The 18,199-nt window shown below is 33.4% G+C and overlaps 1 protein-coding gene across 1 annotated transcript in view; it reads right to left on the bottom strand.

The window, feature by feature from the left end:
* LOC117177367 (signal peptidase complex catalytic subunit SEC11A) overlaps positions 1–18,199 on the bottom strand; it is an 89,157-nt gene that overhangs the window by 2,553 nt on the left and 68,405 nt on the right. Inside the window, exon 3 of the mRNA XM_033368008.1 lies at positions 8,573–8,722. Coding sequence (XP_033223899.1) covers positions 8,573–8,722 — 150 coding nt within the window. The remainder of the gene's footprint in view (positions 1–8,572; positions 8,723–18,199) is intronic.

Raw genomic sequence — 18,199 nt, 5'->3', positions numbered from 1 at the left:
CCCCCTTTGACGATGAAAGAAGCACATTTACTTCCTTTTTGTATGCCGTCTTAGTCCTCCGTTTATCCGATATACCTTCCTAAAATACTTCCCCAACCACTCTAACAGGTAATGGGGTGTCTCCCTAATAGAAATTTTCTAGATCCCTAATAAAGCTATTCATTTCTGAAACATAAAACGTTAACCATAATAATGTAAACTTTAAGCCTACAAATATTTCTATAGAAAATCTTCACAAAACGAAACCACAATAAAAACTACCATTTTGAACCTATTTTCCGAAACGCTGAAACCAAAATTTCTCGCAGATTACAGACGAGCATAAACGGCAGGTAATCTATGGTACTCATTGCAAAATGAAATTAGTACCCTTTTTCGTAAATGAGTTTCTCAGCACATAGTTCAATTAAATAGATTTGAAAGGAAAGCATAATAGTGTTCTGTTTGCTTGAAAGTATACACTCAATATTTAAAAATTAAAATATCAGTTTGTGTTTGTACGCAACACAATGTCATGCAAGCGAACTGCTGGAACTTCCGTGTGGATCTACGTAATGAAAAAACTGCGTTCTCAACCAATCAATGAGGAAAATTTTAATTTGGGAAATTCAGAAAATGTGCATTCAAACGCTAATGTATTTCTCAATGATATTGGATCATTTAATGTCTATCAAATTTCTTTGGAGAAATAAAAATTTACACTGAACTGGTCGAATAGCAAATACAGTTAATATTGCTGCATTATTTATTATATAATTAAAAACATTGGCATATAAAATAATGCTATACTACGTTGAACTGTCATTAATAATATTATTGTTATTATTAGATTGAGTACAGTGTTAAATAAACATTTGAAAATTAATGTTCAAATAGGAATAATATAATAATAATAATAAATACGATATTTACCAATCTTATGGCTTACTATAGTACCCTAATTTTTCCCTGTAAGTAGTACCTCACTTTCTGTTCAGAAATGACCCCCCCCCCCCCTTTGTCAAATCCTGGTACGCCACTGATGTCTTCTGAGTATTTTTTACCAAATACGAAAAAAATCTTTAGGCCCCCTTTTAAAATAACTTGATATTTGTTGTTTTTTTATCAATCTATGTGATTTTTTTCGAAAGGGGCAAGTAATAAGTAAAGTTTTCTTTGATAAAAACCTGTCATTTTGCATCCAAAACAAGTTCCTACGTGATAAATAAAACGTGGTAAATAAAAAAAGTTAATTCTTTGTTTTTTAATATCTTCTCCCCTACACATTATACATGAAAGTTGTATCAAAATCAATTAAAGTAGATTAGATTACCTTTAAAACTAAAGAAAAATAGATTCTAGCTCTTGCAAAACATAATTTATAGTCTTTTCACAGGCTGCTTTTTGTGAAACTTTATAATAGATCGCATTTATTATTTAAAAACTTATTTGGTAACTTAATTCAGTAACACTTGTTCATTGGCTTGTTGCGCTGAAACAAAAAAGTTACAATAATCTACAGGGAACAAGATATTATTCAATAAGAAAAAAATTTAACCTTTTTTTCAGAAAAATCTCTTCAAGATGTCATAGCTTTAGAACTATTTATGTTAGAATATTTGACTTTTTATTTTTCGGAAATTTGTGAACTTTCTTGTTTGCTTTTTAGAAGTTTTACGTAAAATTCACAAGAAACGCAGAATTTAGAAAAAACTGATGTCTTACACGTTTTTCGAAATGTAAACGAGAGAGAATATAATCAATAGTAATTACGTGGGAACTTTTTTGGGCGCAAAATTAAAGGGTTTTATCACAGAAAACTTTACTTATTATTTGTTCCTTTAAAAATAAAACATAAATTGATAAAAAAAAAAACAACAAATATCAAGTTATTTTAAAAGTGGGCCTAATGATTTTTATCATATTCGGTAAAAAATATTCAGAAGGCATGAAGGTGCAAACTTTAGTCTGCTCTATTAAGTGAAACTTGGTTCTAAGGAGGTGTTGCAGGAGATCAACTGGATAGACCGGAGAGCAAGATGATGGAACAAGTTTGGATTATTTATGATCGATGATAGAAAAAAGAAATGTTAAATACCTAAAATACCAGGGTACTGTGAATCTGTTGTTCATACTAGTCCAAGGAATCAAGCACTTTTTCACCACAATATTTTAGAAAGAAACCGAGGTATCCCATCATATAGTGTTCATGTCTGGGATGAAGGCCTATATGTTTGTAGGCAAAAATATTTGGTCAGAACGAATTTCGCGATGTTCAAAGTTGGCGAAATCATGTTTTCGGAAGATTGCGATAAACGTATTGATTTGCGAAAAAAACGTTTAATCATTATTTGAAGGTGTCGAAAAGATCTTTAATTATGTGACTCGCTCGTTGAGACTGTTTGATTTGTTTCTTTAAAAAGTAATCAAAACCGGCAACAAAAATGGCCGTCTTGCAAAATCTAGTTATTTTTTCAAAACGTGTATGCACATCTACTAAGGACTCTGAAAATGTGTGTTTTATGAAGCTGAAAGTATATGCAAAATTTGAGCTCAAAATAATAGTTTTTGAGAAAAACTATTTGTTATTTAAAAAAGTACTGTTCTTCTGGCAGCAACTACTGTTTGTTTTGACAAATTTTAATCCTAATGATATATAGTGTTACGTATATTTAGACGCTAATTAATTTTTGAGTATTAAATATGTTCAAAATGGTTGATAAATAATAGTGAGTTTTTTTCTCATAACAACTAGAATAACTTTTGTAATATTCATCCTAAACAATCTGAATTACAGTCAACCAAAACTTACAATTTGCCCATGATTTTAAGATGAAAATATTTTCTGTACGTTAATTGGAGGGGAGTTAATTTTTTGGTCATAACAATTATTGCAGTCGTAATTTTCAAGAAACACAGCTGATATTGTTAAATATTATTAACTGATTAACTGCGATACTGATTGCAGTTAAATTTTCAAAAAAATCAGTTGTGAAAATAGTGTTGATAATAACGGTTTATTTACTACCAAATACAGTCGCAGTTTATGGCAGTGGGATGGGGGAAGCTATCTCCGCGTAGGCGCGCCTGGTAGACGATGGCGATGGAATTGAATTCACGCATTCAAAAATGCAACATATGGACCATATCTCATGAAAGAATAAACATCGAGATTTTTTTTAATTTCACCTAATCTTATGCGCTGATTACAAATTTTGCATTAAAATCTCTGAAAAGCACATCTAGTACTTAAAAGGTATGTGTGATTTTTTAAATGTTCAGTAATTGAACAATTACTGAAATAATTTGTTGACATAATGTAGGTATTATTTTGTTATTTTAATATTTATTCAATAATATTACAAACAATTTTTACTGAATTCAAAATTTGTTTTTCATTAATCTCGGGTCATAACGTTTTGTAGAAAAAATTGAAAAATTAAGGGTTAAGACAAAATCACTAAGAAGATTGTTTTGTAAGCACAGCTTACTCGATGCTCGCTGATTACGTTGCGATGGTGCCAACATTTATAGTAAATCCCTAATGAACTCTGTTCCGCAACAGCATGGAGGTCAAGTTAAAGGCGGTTTGTTTACGTGGTGATCCCTAATATGTCTAGTCCACTTGTTGGTGTAGCATGCGTTATTTGTTTTGTTTTTCTAATAAAGTATTGTACAACCGTTTCCCAAAAACCAGGTTAATTAACGTGTTAATCCACAATATATACAAAGTCGATTTGGCGATTTGACCATGCGTTCTTTGGTTTTAGGTAACTAAAACCTATTAAATAAAACATGCTATTTTTGATATATTAATATGAATCAGTATATAATCTAATCAAATCTAATGCAATCTATGCCTATTTCTCGAAATCTCTAATTCTTCATAATTTTCATTAGTTATATTATCAACAATGTCAGGTTTTTCCTCTTCAAGTTCGTCACACACATTACCATCGATGTCTGTGATAATAGGCATGTCTATGTTTGTGCATGTCTCAACATGACAACTGAAATACAGTTGAGAACAGCGCAAACCGTGTTTCCGCCATCCGCAAGTAGCTCATTTGCAGCCACTTTTGCATTTGCAAATCATAGTTTTCAGAAATCAAGGGTTCGCTGCTGAAAGCCGGTACCAACCCACGGGCAGATATTTTCCATCCCCACTGTATTTCACTTGTGGCATTTCCAAGCCACTGTTGAAGCTGATGATACACTATGAATGAATATTGTTCTGAAATACTCATACAAATACGTACTTTGCACACTACTGCACTTATTGAACTATCTATTACAAACTGAAAATACTGCAAAAATTCACCTCCTTTAACTTTTTGCTTAAAAAAATACACGATGTTAGAAGTGTTGATCACTCGCCGAAACTGACAAAGTGACTTACGAGAAACATCAAACAGCTGCTACGTCTACCTTCCGAGAAACAATACCCAGGTAATGTAATGGTATATCATACACCTCTCGTATGCACACGGAAAATGTATCTTCCTCGCACTATACCATGTAACGATGCCAGCATTTATCTCACTCTGGATTTTCCACCCTACGGAAAACAGAGAAAAATCTAGATTGCGATAAATGCGTGATTTCATCATATGGCTACTATATCTTGTATTTCAAGAGAAATCTTCAAATTGATGTAGAGTTAATCTAAAGACACGGAAAACTTTGAAAATCGGAAGTTTACTTGAGTAATTTTCATGAAATGTTATGACCCGAGATTAATGAAAGACATTTTGCATTCAGTACACATTTTTGTAACACTATTCAATAAATATTAAAGTAATAAAATAGCACTTACATTACATCGAAAAATTATTTCAGTAATTGTTCAATTACTGAAAATATAAAAATGTAAGCTTACCTGTTAAGTACTAGGCATGCTTTTTTGAGCTTTTAATGCACAATTTGTAATTCAGCGTTAAAAGCTAGCTCATATTTAAATAAAACATCTCGATACGTCTATTCTTTCATGAGATAGTCCAATTGTTACATATTGAACGCGTAAATTCAATTTCATCCCCATCGTGTAGGAGGCAAGTCTAGACAAAAGCAGCTCCCCCCACTCCACCGTCATACACCGCAATTGGTGTAATGGGTATCAGAATCTATTAGAAAAATGGTACTATCGCTTTTTTCATTATACTGTCCTTAAACCTTAAAGTGCATTATGGATGCCTGAAACCCCAAGCTATTTTCAAACTCTTGTAAACCATACTTAATTCAAAAAATTGAGTAAGAGTCGCCATCTAGCATTAGTTGGAGAAACTAACTGTACGTAAAATCGTTTAGCATACTGCGTCAAGCATCAGCGTGCTATTAGCAGCTACTGGAACAAAATATTCAATAGGGGTTAAACAATACATGATTAATAGATTTAATGCTTTCACGATGATTCATTTTGATGACAAGAGATATTTCGGGTTTCACTTGTGTAAAAAACTAAGAATTTTGCCGACGTTTCGTGAAAATTGCCGTTCACTTCTTCAGGTCAGCCTGAAACCCAAGGTATCTCTTGTCATCAATACATGATAAAATACGGTGGGGTGTTGAACACTCCAAACAGATGAAGAAATTTCTCAGACATCTGGTGGAATGTCAACACATCCTATCAGGGGACTTTAATGCTTTGCAATACAAAATGGGGTGCAGAAATATCTAATAAAGCGGCTAGAGATCTCCAAGAAGTAAGCAGTTAATACGACTTTATCTCGACGAATAACACATTACTTCATAGAGGAAGCACAGGGGGCAGTTAGATCATTCCACGAGCAACTGAATAACTCTTCATATTAAAAAAAAAAAAAATAAAGGGGAGAAATTCAAGAAAAAATTATACAAAATTAGTTTTGGAGTTTTTTCGGGGCAATTTAAAAAAGAAATTGATTGTATTAAATTTATAATATATGTATCATTTTCCCTCTAATTTGTCCATTTTTTAACAAAATCTAATTATCGTTTCCAGAAATATCGAACATTTATAAAAAAATGTGATCCCGAAATTCAACATGGCGTGACTTCCGGAATTTTGAAAATTCTCAAAAATCCTTTCAGTGTAAAATTTCTTTCATATGGCATTATAATTTTACCAACTTATATAAAAAACGAACGACCAAGGGCAGACCTTGAGATTTCTGAAGTATACTAAACCAATATATAAATAATACTTCAAAGGACCCAGCACAAAATGTACGGCAAAAGCCTTAGGGTGAAATTGTCTCATTACTACTTTTTTTAAGCTTCACGGGCCTAGTTCATGAAAATTTAAAGCCTAAAAATTAAAAGTTAGTAAGTTACTAGCTTATAATTACAAGCAATCATACTTTCTTTTTCACAAGAGTCTTACGTTCACTTGTTCAAGTAATATCTTCAACAAGTTACACGCGACTTTACAAGTTCGCGCGCGCACTTCACTTTTCATAGCTACTAGGCAGTCTGATAAGTCCCTGAAAAATGAAACACGATTTTCTAACTTTTTGATACCGTCCGAAAAGTACTCGATCGGAAGGTCTCCAAAATACGCCTCAGTTTCAGCTATGAGCTCCTCATTTGAGTAAAAACGCTTGTGTGTAATACCATTTTAGTTCAAAAATTCAAAATTGGAAATACCACGAATTTAAAAACTTTTGAATGGTGCATTCAATGAAATTATCTTCATAACTTATCGTGTAAACTTTCTTTTGTACATATATGGCGTTTTTAAAAATAGAAATGCACTAGCTAGATTTTGTATCCCACAATTATCTGCTATGTCTATTGAGACGTTTTTGTGGCCAAAGTCGGTTTTATTTTTCAACATACTCTCCTCTTAGGTCGATACAGCGAGTCCAACGATTTTCTAACTTTTTGATACCGTCCGAAAAGTACTCGATCGGAAGGTCTGCAAAATACGCTTTAGTTTCAGCTATGAGCTCCTCATTTGAGTAAAAACGCTTACCGATGAGCCATCTATTCAGGTTAGGGAGAAAGTAATAGTCGCTGGGGGCCAGGTCTGGTGAATACGGTGGCTGAGGAACCAATTCGAAGCCGATTTCGTGCAATTTTGCTTGTGCAAATAAGCATGAATGAACAGGCGCATTGTCGTGATGATAAAGCAGTTTTTTCTTCTTCAAATGCGGTCGTTTTTCGGCGATTTCGATTTTCAATCGATCCAATAATGATGAATAGTATACTCCGGTTATGGGTTTACCTTTTTCAAGATAGTCCACGAATATTAGGCCATGTGCATGCCAAAATACGCGGGCCATAACCTTTCCGACCCATTGTTGCGTTTTTGGACGCTTCGGAGCACTTTGGCCCGGTAGAACCCACTGTTTTGCCTGTTGCCTTGACTCAGGAGTGTAGTAGTGGATCCAGGTTTCATCCATGGTTATGCATTGGCGCAAAAACTCGGTCAGCTTACGCGAAAATAATGCCAAATTCTGCTGGGAAGTTGTCACACGAATTCGTTTTTGGTCTACTGTGAGCAAACGCGGCACCCATCGCGCGCGGAACTTCTTCATGTCCAAAACTGAATGCACGATATTGCCCACACCTTCCAATGATATGCCTACAGCATTAGCTACCTCTCTCAATTTCACTTTGGGATCATTCAACATCATATCATGGATTTTTTCGACATTTTCTGGTGTAGTGACCTCTTTTGGGCGCCCAGATCGTTCAGCATCAACTGTGCTCGTATGGCCACAACGAAACTTGGTAAACCACTTATGAATCGTTCCAATCGACGGTGCAGAGTCCGGGTAATACTTATCCAGCTTGGCCTTGGTCTCGGATATCGTTTTCTTGCCAAGATAGTAGTGTGTTTGTAGTAGTGTTTGTTTGTAACTTGTAAATGCGTAAACATAAATGGCTAAGTTTTGACAGGCGTCATTTGAAGGATCAAGCTCGACGAAAATGGTTCATATTAGTGAATACTAATGCCATCTCTTAGAATTTTCAGGTACTTATCAGACTGCCTAGTATTTGTATGCAAGTGTGACTATGCGTGTTGCTATATGACCGATGAATTCTTGAAGATAAATTTTGTGCCATGACGTCGAAGGACATAAAAAAAGCAAAAAAGATTAGTGTTTTACAAAAGACACGCTTTCTAGCCTTTCCTAACCTATGAATATATACACTTCTTTTAACGTATGTAATTCTTTACCGACTTTAAAATAACCAATAATTATATATAAACTTTAATAAGTGCTTCTTTAATTAATCCGTAGTACAATTTTCACGGTCAGAAAATTCAGTAATCTTCCTTAAAATATAACTTGTATGTACTCTTGCCACTTTTACCAAACCGCAAAGACCCTCTGAAGATTTCCTACAGTCACAAGTGCTACTTAAAAGACGAAAAATTTATGAAACAGAACACTTGTAAAACTTGTAAATTGTAACTTGTAGGTTTTATGAAATAGTCCCCAGAAGATTCAGAAAGCCAAACACGATTAAACTTTGACAAAAAGACCCTTTTCCGTACAGTGTATTCGGGGCCCTTTAAAAAAATACAATATCTAAGTAGACACGAGGTAAATTAGAACTGTCAGTAAAATAATACTTCAATACTACAACTTTCAATAATTTTTACCTTTCATGCAACTTAAGCACTCTATGCACTATTGGAATGTCACGCCCTTCTATTTTGAAAACTACAATTTCGCCGACTCGAACAGGTTCCTCTTCATAATTCGTCAGAAATAAAAGATCTCCACGATGAAAAGCTGGTTCCATACTACCGCTGAAACATAAATACATATATCACAATAAAATTATTTTAACATTTGAAGTTTGTACTAAACGGCCCTATACAAACTTTCCAACTAGCCCTCAAGGCGATTAATGAAATTAGCAAAATTTGTAAATTAAATTTTGAAAATTTCATTGTGCGTTATTCCAGGAAAAAATATTGTCTAATGTAGTATTAATGTGCCAAAGCAATAAGTTGCGCTTTTTAGTCAGTACATCTTTGAGAAAAAGGATTCTCGATTCTCTGTAGCTTATTGATAAAAGCACATAACCTGTTTTCAGTTTACGTGTGATTCGATTCTCAGAGGAGCTAAAGGATCTTCTTTTTTAAGTATATAATTGTAATAATTTTTATTACAAAAAAGAACAAATAATCAGATGATCAAAATAAATTTAACATCTTAATGTATTACTATATTCTAATTTTTTCAGATAGAGCATAGATTGAAGTATGATTTCCCTTCGAAAACGCTAAATCTATATATTTAATATTGTTCACAAAAGCGCTTGTTAAATCAATTTTACAACAATATCCATTATGTATTTTACCTTGAGTTCTAAAATGCTTAGTTCTTTTAATTTATTCACAATGTTTCCCCTAAGAGTTTACATGACTTCCACTTCTTACAATCTTTTCGCCTAGACATTTTTATCAAATCTTATTCTTACTATTTACAGTCATTTACAACTATTTGCATAGAATCTTGTATCTAGATCCTTATTTCTATTTCCTGAGATAGCGCAATTTAGGACCTGTTAAGCTGTATCTACATGGAGATGATTTGGAAACGTAATATAGTTTTTCTCCAGTGCACTGTATAGGTACGTACTGTTAGATACTTACGCTATGAAGAAAATGTCCATATATATAAATGGGTTGATTGACAGCCCTACGATGCCCTACACTATGCTGTCATATAATATGAGGTATATGCTACAAGAGTTAAGAGACTGACAAATCCGATGATAGGCTAGAGAACCATTAACTATTAGTTGAGTCTAGATTGCAAGATTATTTGATTATATTTCTAGTCCTGAACAGTTTCAGGCGAGATAATTGAGCTTAATTTTAAAATTGAATTTATACTCGAATTTTAGATACAATGTAATTAGTCATCACTATATATACGGAGGGTAATCCTTCCACTGAGGCCAGTTTCGGAATTGTAAAAATCAGTAATTTTAGATAATTTCAACTCTTGAATAGTTAAAATTGCTTTTCAGCAAAGTAGCCCAACAAACTATCAATTATTTGAGGTTATGCTTTTACGCTTTACGCCCGACAGATAGGTGCGGAATTTAAAACTTGAAAACTCCAATTTTATATGAAGTTGGAGCTCCAATATCTTTCTTACGCTGATTTAACTTTTAATTAAGTAATTGCGCAAAATGCGTTGTTGCCTTGTAACAATTACCATTAGTGTACTAAGATAAAATTAGAAGACAGTAAAAGGGGGTCGTGTTTCGTTATGGTCTGTAATGCGGGGGGGGGGGGGGGGGGGGGGATTTTGACCCGATTAAGTAACATTTCTAATTTATGAATTTTCTGCACCATCAACTTTGTATATCAAAATTACTAAATAAATAATTTTAATTCATCAGAAAACCTATTTCCAAATGTTTCTAAGCATTACTGATACAAGAGAAAATTGAAATTGTGTATGATTGTTTAATAATAGGAAATAATTATTTTCTTAACATTTCACTACCACACTATAATTAGTAAGCCTTTCCACATCTTTAAAGAGATAAGAAAAATTAAAGTGTGGGCAAAAACTTATTTTGAAGAATTCAAAAAAAGGATATGAAAGATTTTAGGAGATTGAATTTTTTTCAAGATTTCTGAAAAAATTTCAAATGACTCAGGCTTTGTTTTGAAAGAATAATTTTAAGTTTTAAAGATGTCAAAATTTACGGTGAAAGCATATGAAAGATTTTTAAGACCACTTTTTTAATTTTTCAGGTTTTGAACAAATTTTAGGTAAACTGAATTTTGCAGGATTCAAGAAAATGAAAAAAAAGTTCTTATGAATCATTGGAAAATTTGAAATGATTGTTTTGTAATTAATTCCAAGAGAAAATTGAAAAAAGATAACCGATCACAAAACATTTTTAATTAGTTTCTTATAAAAAGTATGTAAAAGATTTTAAAGCAAAATGTTGCAGTTTTGCCATATTAAATGATCTTAGAAAAAATTTGATTAAATTTAAGAGATTAAGAGTTTTGAAACGATTCAAAAATGATTAAAACTTTTAAAGATTTTTTAAGAATTTTGTAAGGTTTCACGAGAGCGATAAAAAAAATTTTAAGGTTCCTAGAAAAAAATCGAATAATTTTATATTTCGAAAAATTGTTCCAGGGGATTATTTTAAAATATTTCAGAAATTGTCAAAGAGGAACCTGAAAGATTTTAAAGCCATTTTTGTAATTTTGCAGAATTAAAAAAAAAATCAGTAAAGGTTGAAATAGTTTTTAAAGATTAGAAGTATTAGAAGGCCTGACAAGATTAAAAAAAAAGAATTTTCTAAATATTCGTGTGAAAACTTTAAATTATTTTTTATTTTGAAAAATGAACTTTAAGAGAAAATTAAAAAAGATTTTGAAACATATCAAACGATTGCCTACAATTTCGAAATAGCGTAGAAGTTTTTAAAGCATACTTAAAGGCCAACTCCAGTTTGTCATGTCACCAAATTCAAAAATGTATGCGAGCTGTTCTCATCCATTCTCGCTATGGTTTTGCTGCAACATGCAATTTGTTGCTATGATGTTAGATCGCTTATGAGTAGTAAAAATGATTTTTTTTTCAATTGCAATGAATGCAAGAAAGTCCTATTGATGACTGTGGAGTTTTTTTTAATAATTACGAAATATTAGAAAATCACCTACTTATGGAACGCTCTGGGAATATTGAAGTAGAGGAATTGGAATTTTCTTATTTTGAAGGTAAGCCTCAGATTATAATATATTATTTTTTATTGTATGTATTATTATTTTAATTATACACTTAGCCTATAATTACAGCATCGAATTTTTGAAAGTCTTTTTCCAATATGAGATAACATTAAACATACTCGTTTGATTTTTCGGTACTTTGTAATCCGTTACCGAGAAATTAACTTCATAATTATTAGGTGTACAACTTTGCTTCCGCCGTTTTTCAACAGACGACTGCAGCGGTAAGTATTGGTCGAAATAGACAGATAAAAAATATCACACAAGTAAGTTTGAAAATCTGCAAACATAACGACGCACCAAATTAATGAATTTCAGTTTGCATCAGAAATGTATGCTCGATCGAAGCCGTCAGTTTTCGAGCAAATTCTCGTAATTTGCGGGATATTTTGATTTTCTATTTTAATTTGAAGAAAACTGCGGCTGAGGCTCATCAAACGCAAGAAGAATTAGTAAAAGCATTGGAAATCAGCCTAAAAGAAATTTCATATCGCCTCAAAGCCATGGAAATGATTCAGAAGCAAGGAAATAAGGGCTCTGTACGAATTAAAGCAGAGATGTTGAATGGTGTTTCTTTGCTTGTCAACTGCTGCTTCAAAGACAGAATCGGAAAGGGTCCGGACATGTATCCACGTCGACGCACAGTGCGGCCAAATAGAAAATTGGGGTTCAAAATGATCCAGAGCCTACAATTTTCATCCGATTCCACTTTTTTTTTTAAAGCTAATTAAATTCTCAAGAGGTGTGTCGAGGGCGATTTTGCTAAAAAGGCTCTGTCTGTTTGTTATTCAAGTTGCAAAATGCCAAAAAAACAATAATTTTCATATTTGAGCTGCCTGTTCTGTAACATTCATTGACTTTTACCTCAAAAAGGTGAAAACTGATAGATTTACAATCGATTAACAAATCCTAATAACTTAGATGAAGTTCGTGCAATCTTTTCAATTGTTATAAACAAATTTATTAACAAAATCGATTATTGCTATACACTGAAGCCTGGAAATTTTCATCACGTTTTTACCCGCGAAATCGAGTGAAATTAATGTTTCGTTGAAATCAAACACTAAAGTACAATTTTTTTTATTGTTATAAATAAAATGCATTTTTTCTGCGCAATCATTAGGTTTTTCTCCAAAAATGAAAATTCCATGACAGAAATGAACAATCAAAATATTTACCAATGTTATAAACAATACTTATTAACAAATGCATTAAACGGTCACTCTTTGACAGAAAAAATCCATTTTTTTGCATAATTGTTCATTTTATCCCTAAACTGATATTCTAATGGAGGAAACTGACGTTTGAAAACATTTATCATTTTTATTAACAATTCTGCTCAACAAATGCATTTAATAGACGCTTTCAAATAGGAAAAGTCTCTTTCTTGATGAAATGTTGATTATATAATAAAAAATGAAACTCCTACGACTCAAGAGTCGTATATAATGAAAGTCGGGAAAACACAAAAATCCAATGGATACGTGCGTGAACTTTTCAACGCCCTTCAAAAAAAAAAAAACAGCGTATTAATTGAACGTTTCGTTTTTTACTTCTTCCGCTTCTCATATTTTTTTCGCCCCTCATCGTTCAATTGCTACACTGTTTTTTTAGAAAGACATTGAAAAGTTCACGCACGTACAATGGTGCGCAAAAGTTTTGGGCCACATTGTTTTTCTGATCTATTCCTTCAAAGCCGAACTCGAGTAAAAATCCAATGATGCGGGAATTATGTATACTATTTGTACCAAACATTAAGGTAGGTAACAAGTTTTTAAAAAAATTCCATTGTATTTTTTCGATTATATTCCATATTTAGGTGGCGCAAAAGTATTGGGCCACTATGTTCAGATATCTCTAGAAGCGATGCTATGGTGACAACTTCGATTCCTCGCGTTTGTCAATTATTTAACTTATCACATCAAGTCATTCTGAAATCAAAATGCCGAGACATACGACCCATGCGATTCGGGAAGCTGTGTTAAATCTTTATGAATAAGGGAAGACTTCTCGTGAAATTGCTGCCTCCTTGAAAATTGGTAAGAGTACTGTAAATAGATCAATTGAGAAATTCAGTACTACCCAGAGTCTACTGGACCTCCCACGATCTGGTAGAACACGGAAAACGACAATTCGTGTTGACAAGATCATCAAACGCAAATCAACAATTGATGTGAAGAAGACAGCATCTGAAATAGCCAATGAACTCCGCGATGAAAACCTTGCCAACGTGAGTAGGAGCACTGTGGCTCGTCGTTTGAACGATATGGGACTGTTTGGACGCGTTGCTGTTAAACCCTTGATCAGCAAGAAGAATCAGAAGGCCCGATTGGATTTTGCGAAGAAATACCGACGTCCGAAAAATACCAGATACGATTCTCGGTATCAAATTCCAACAGTCAAACAAGGAGGTGGATCAGTCATGGTTTGGGGCGCTATATCTTCACAAGGAGTAGTTCCACTGCACAAGATTGAAGGTATCATGGACAAAGTTATGTCTCGAGATATTATGGCAGAAAAAATGTTACCATATTCTAGAAGAAAAATTCCAAAAAATTGGATTTTCCAGCAAGATAACGATCCGAAACATAAGTCGAAGCTGGTTCAGGAATGTTTTAAATGGCGAAAAGTGAAGCTTCTGGATCATCCAGCTCAATCTCCAGACCTAAATCCGATTGAAAATTTGTGGTACACATTCGGAAGACATGTTGGAACGAAGAAACATTCGAACAAGGATGATATATGGCGAACTCTTCAGGAAGAATGGGAAAAAATACCGGAAGACTACGTTAAACGCTTAGTTGATTCAATGCCTCGACGATGTGCTGCTGTAATTGCTGTTAAGGGTATGGCTATAAAGTATTAATCAATAAGCAACGGAATAATAACTTTCTTGTTGATTTTATAATCGTTAACTATTTTATGAACCTATAGGATAAGTGTGGCTCATTATTTTTGAACACTGTCATTACAAACAATGTGAATGGAATTGTCAACAAACTTCATTAAAAATATGTAAATGTTGTAGTTTTGTAGTTCAAAAAAATACTGAAATTTTTTATATATTCAATTTTTCTCAACTGCTTTTATTCACCAGATATAGTCAAAAATGTGTTTGGCCCAAAACTTTTGCGCTCCACAGTATCAATGGGATTTTTGTGTTTTCCCGACTTTCATTGTTTACGACTCTTGAGTCGTTTGAGTTTCATTTTTTATGATATGATTAACATTTCATCAAGTAAGAGATTTTACCTATTTGAAAGCGTAAACAATGGTAAATATTTTGATTGTCCATTTCTGTCATGGAATTTTAATTTTTTAAGACAAACCTAATGATTGCGCACAAAAATGTATTTTATATATACAGAGGCGCTTATTTTTTTTTTATAAGAATAAAAAAAATTATACTTTAGTGTTTTATTTCAACGAAACATTAATTTCGTTCGATTTCGCAGGCAAAAACGTGATTAAAAGAACTTCCAGGATTCAATGTACAGCAATAATCGATTTTGTTAATAAATTTGTCTATAACAATTGAACGAATTGCACGAATTTTATCTCAAATACGAAAGATTATGGTTTTTTGACATTTTGCAACTTGAATAACAAAGAAACAGAGCCTTTTTAGCAAAATCGCCTTCAACAGACCTCTTCAGAATTTAATTAGCTTTAATTTAAAAAAAAGATGGAATCTGATGAAAATGGTAGGCTCTGGATACTTTTGAACCCGAATTTTCTAATTCGCCGCACTGTGCGACGGCCAGACCAAATGTGTCAACGGTGCCAAGGTTCTGTTCTGCATTTGGTGGGACTAGCTCGGTGTGGTTTATTATGAGTTGTTGAAACGTAATGAACCCATCACAGTGGATCTGTATCGAATGCAATTGATGCGCTTAAGCCGAGCATTGAAGGAGAAACGGCCACAGTACCAAGTGAGACACGATAAATTTATTCTGCAGTATGACAATGCTCGGCCACACGTCGAAAAGCCGGTCAAGACACATTTGGAAACCCTGACATGGGAGATATTACACCACCCGCCGTACACTCCAGATCTTGCTCCTTCTGACTACCATTTGTTGCGATCGATGGCAGGCCTGGCTGAGCAGCATTTCCGCGCTCATGAAGAAGTAAAAAAATTAATTGATTCGTGGATTGGTTCAAAAGAGGCATCGCTTTTTCAAAATGGTATCCGACAATTGCCCGAAAGATGGAAAAAAGTAGTGTCTAGTGACGGACAGTACTTTGAGTCATAAATAGATAATTACTTTTTTATGAATAACGTGTCAAATTTTTGAGAAAAACGGCGAAAGCCAAGTTAATAAATACATAAATGATTAAATGAACACGATGAATAATAATAAATCAATCAAATATAATAATATTTAAGAATTAAATAATTTGATTCCATTTTTCTAGTTTCATCCTCACAGTGGAACGTCAAGAGTATTAAAAAAGATTTGTTCTAAAATCCGATATCCCAAAAATGGTAGAGTAGTGTGTGAGAAAAATTTTTTTCTTCAGATTTGATGTTTTCTATCATTTTTTTTCTATACTCAGTTTGTTATTAGCATTGGTCAGTGACTTATGTCATTTAAATTACTATCTTCTATCTACGTCAAGCACTTTAGAATCCTAAAAAATATATAATTTAGAACCATTTGTCGCCAAGATTTCATACTTTGTATTGCCGGCCCAGATGTTTCTGACTTAATTATGTACCCTCGACCAGCTGACCCAAAGTCAAAATTTGGCATTTGAATATTCCCATTACCCCTCTCTTTTCATTTTACCTGTCTAATTAGTTTCCCTCATTTTTCATACATAAAATTCTTCTGTAACTCTTTCCCTTACCCCTCACTGTCAAATCCCAAAATGTATTATTAATTATTCTCATAGTTCTCGTGTCAAAAATCATATCACTGGAAAAATATGTTTTTTCTACGATGTTTGGAATCAAAATAGTATACATGATAATGCCATTTCAGATAAAAAATATATTTTCACTGAAAAAATATTGAAACTTACAAGAAACATTTATTTTGACAATGTTTCTTGCAAACGACTTTTTTCTCAATATTGATTTTGACCAATTTTTTAAAAATTAGTTAAATTTTAATAAACGGTGGCTAATTTGATTGTGGTAAACATTCTCTACAGCTATAATGTTTTCAGTGTTTAAAATAAATTTTTCTATGACCATGATTTATTAACATAGGAAAATTAATAAAAAATTGATAAGAAGCGATAGTAAGAAAAAATTAATTCATAAGAACTATTCTTAAAATAATTATTTTTCATAAGTTTTAAACTTTTTTCATAAAAAGAATGTTTTCTCTTTCATAAGACATGAGTTGTAATACCATTTTAGTTCAAAAATTCAAAATTGGAAATACTACGAATTTAAAAACTTTTGAATGGTGCATTCAATGAAATTATCTTCATAACTTATCGTGTAAACTTTCTTTTGTACATATATGGCGTTTTTAAAAATAGAAATGCACTAGCTAGATTTTGTATCCCACAATTATCTGCTATGTCTATTGAGGTGCTCGACACTTTACTAGGCAGTCTGATAAGTCCCTGAAAAATGAAACACGGAGACGTTTTTGTGGCCAAAGTCGGTTTTATTTTTCAACATACTCTCCTTTTAGGTCGATACAGCGAGTCCAACGATTTTCTAACTTTTTGATACCGTCCGAAAAGTACTCGATCGGAAGGTCTCCATAATACGCTTTAGTTTCAGCTATGAGCTCCTCATTTGAGTAAAAATGCTTACCGGTGAGCCATCTATTCAGGTTAGGGAGAAAGTAATAGTCGCTGGGGGCCAGGTCTGGTGAATACGGTAGCTGAGGAACCAATTCGAAGCCGATTTCATGCAATTTTGCTTGCGATTTCGATTTTCAATCGGTCCAATAATGATGAATAGTATGCTACGGTTATGGTTTTACCTTTTTCAAGATAGACCACGAATATTATGCCATGTGCATCCCAAAATACGGAGGCCATAACCTTTCCGACCCATTGTTGCGTTTTTGGACGCTTCGGAGCACTTTGGCCCGGTGGAACCCACTGTTTTGCCTCTTGCGTTGACTCAGGAGTGTAGTGGTGGATCCAGGTTTCATCTATGGTTATGAATCGGCGCAAAAACTCGGTCGGCTTACGCGAAAATAATGCCAAATTCTGCTGGGAAGTTTTCACACGAATTGGTTTTTGTTCCACTGTGAGCAAACGCGGCACCCATCGCGCGCAGAGCTTCTTCATGCCCAAAACTGAATGCACGATATTGCCCACACGTTCCAATGATATGCCTACAGCATTAGCTACCTCTCTCAATTTCACTTTGGGATCATTCAACATCATTTCATGGATTTTTTCGACATTTTCTGGTGTAGTGACCTCTTTTGGGCACCCAGATCGTTCAGCATCAACTGTGTTCGTACGGCCACAACGAAACTCGGTAAACCACTTATGAATCGTTCCAATCGACGGTGCAGAGTCCGGGTAATACTT

The sequence above is a fragment of the Belonocnema kinseyi genome, chromosome 7 (assembly GCF_010883055.1).
Source record: "Belonocnema kinseyi isolate 2016_QV_RU_SX_M_011 chromosome 7, B_treatae_v1, whole genome shotgun sequence".
Classification (NCBI taxonomy): Eukaryota; Metazoa; Arthropoda; class Insecta; order Hymenoptera; family Cynipidae; genus Belonocnema; species Belonocnema kinseyi.
This window is presented reverse-complemented; position numbering and strand designations above follow the sequence as displayed.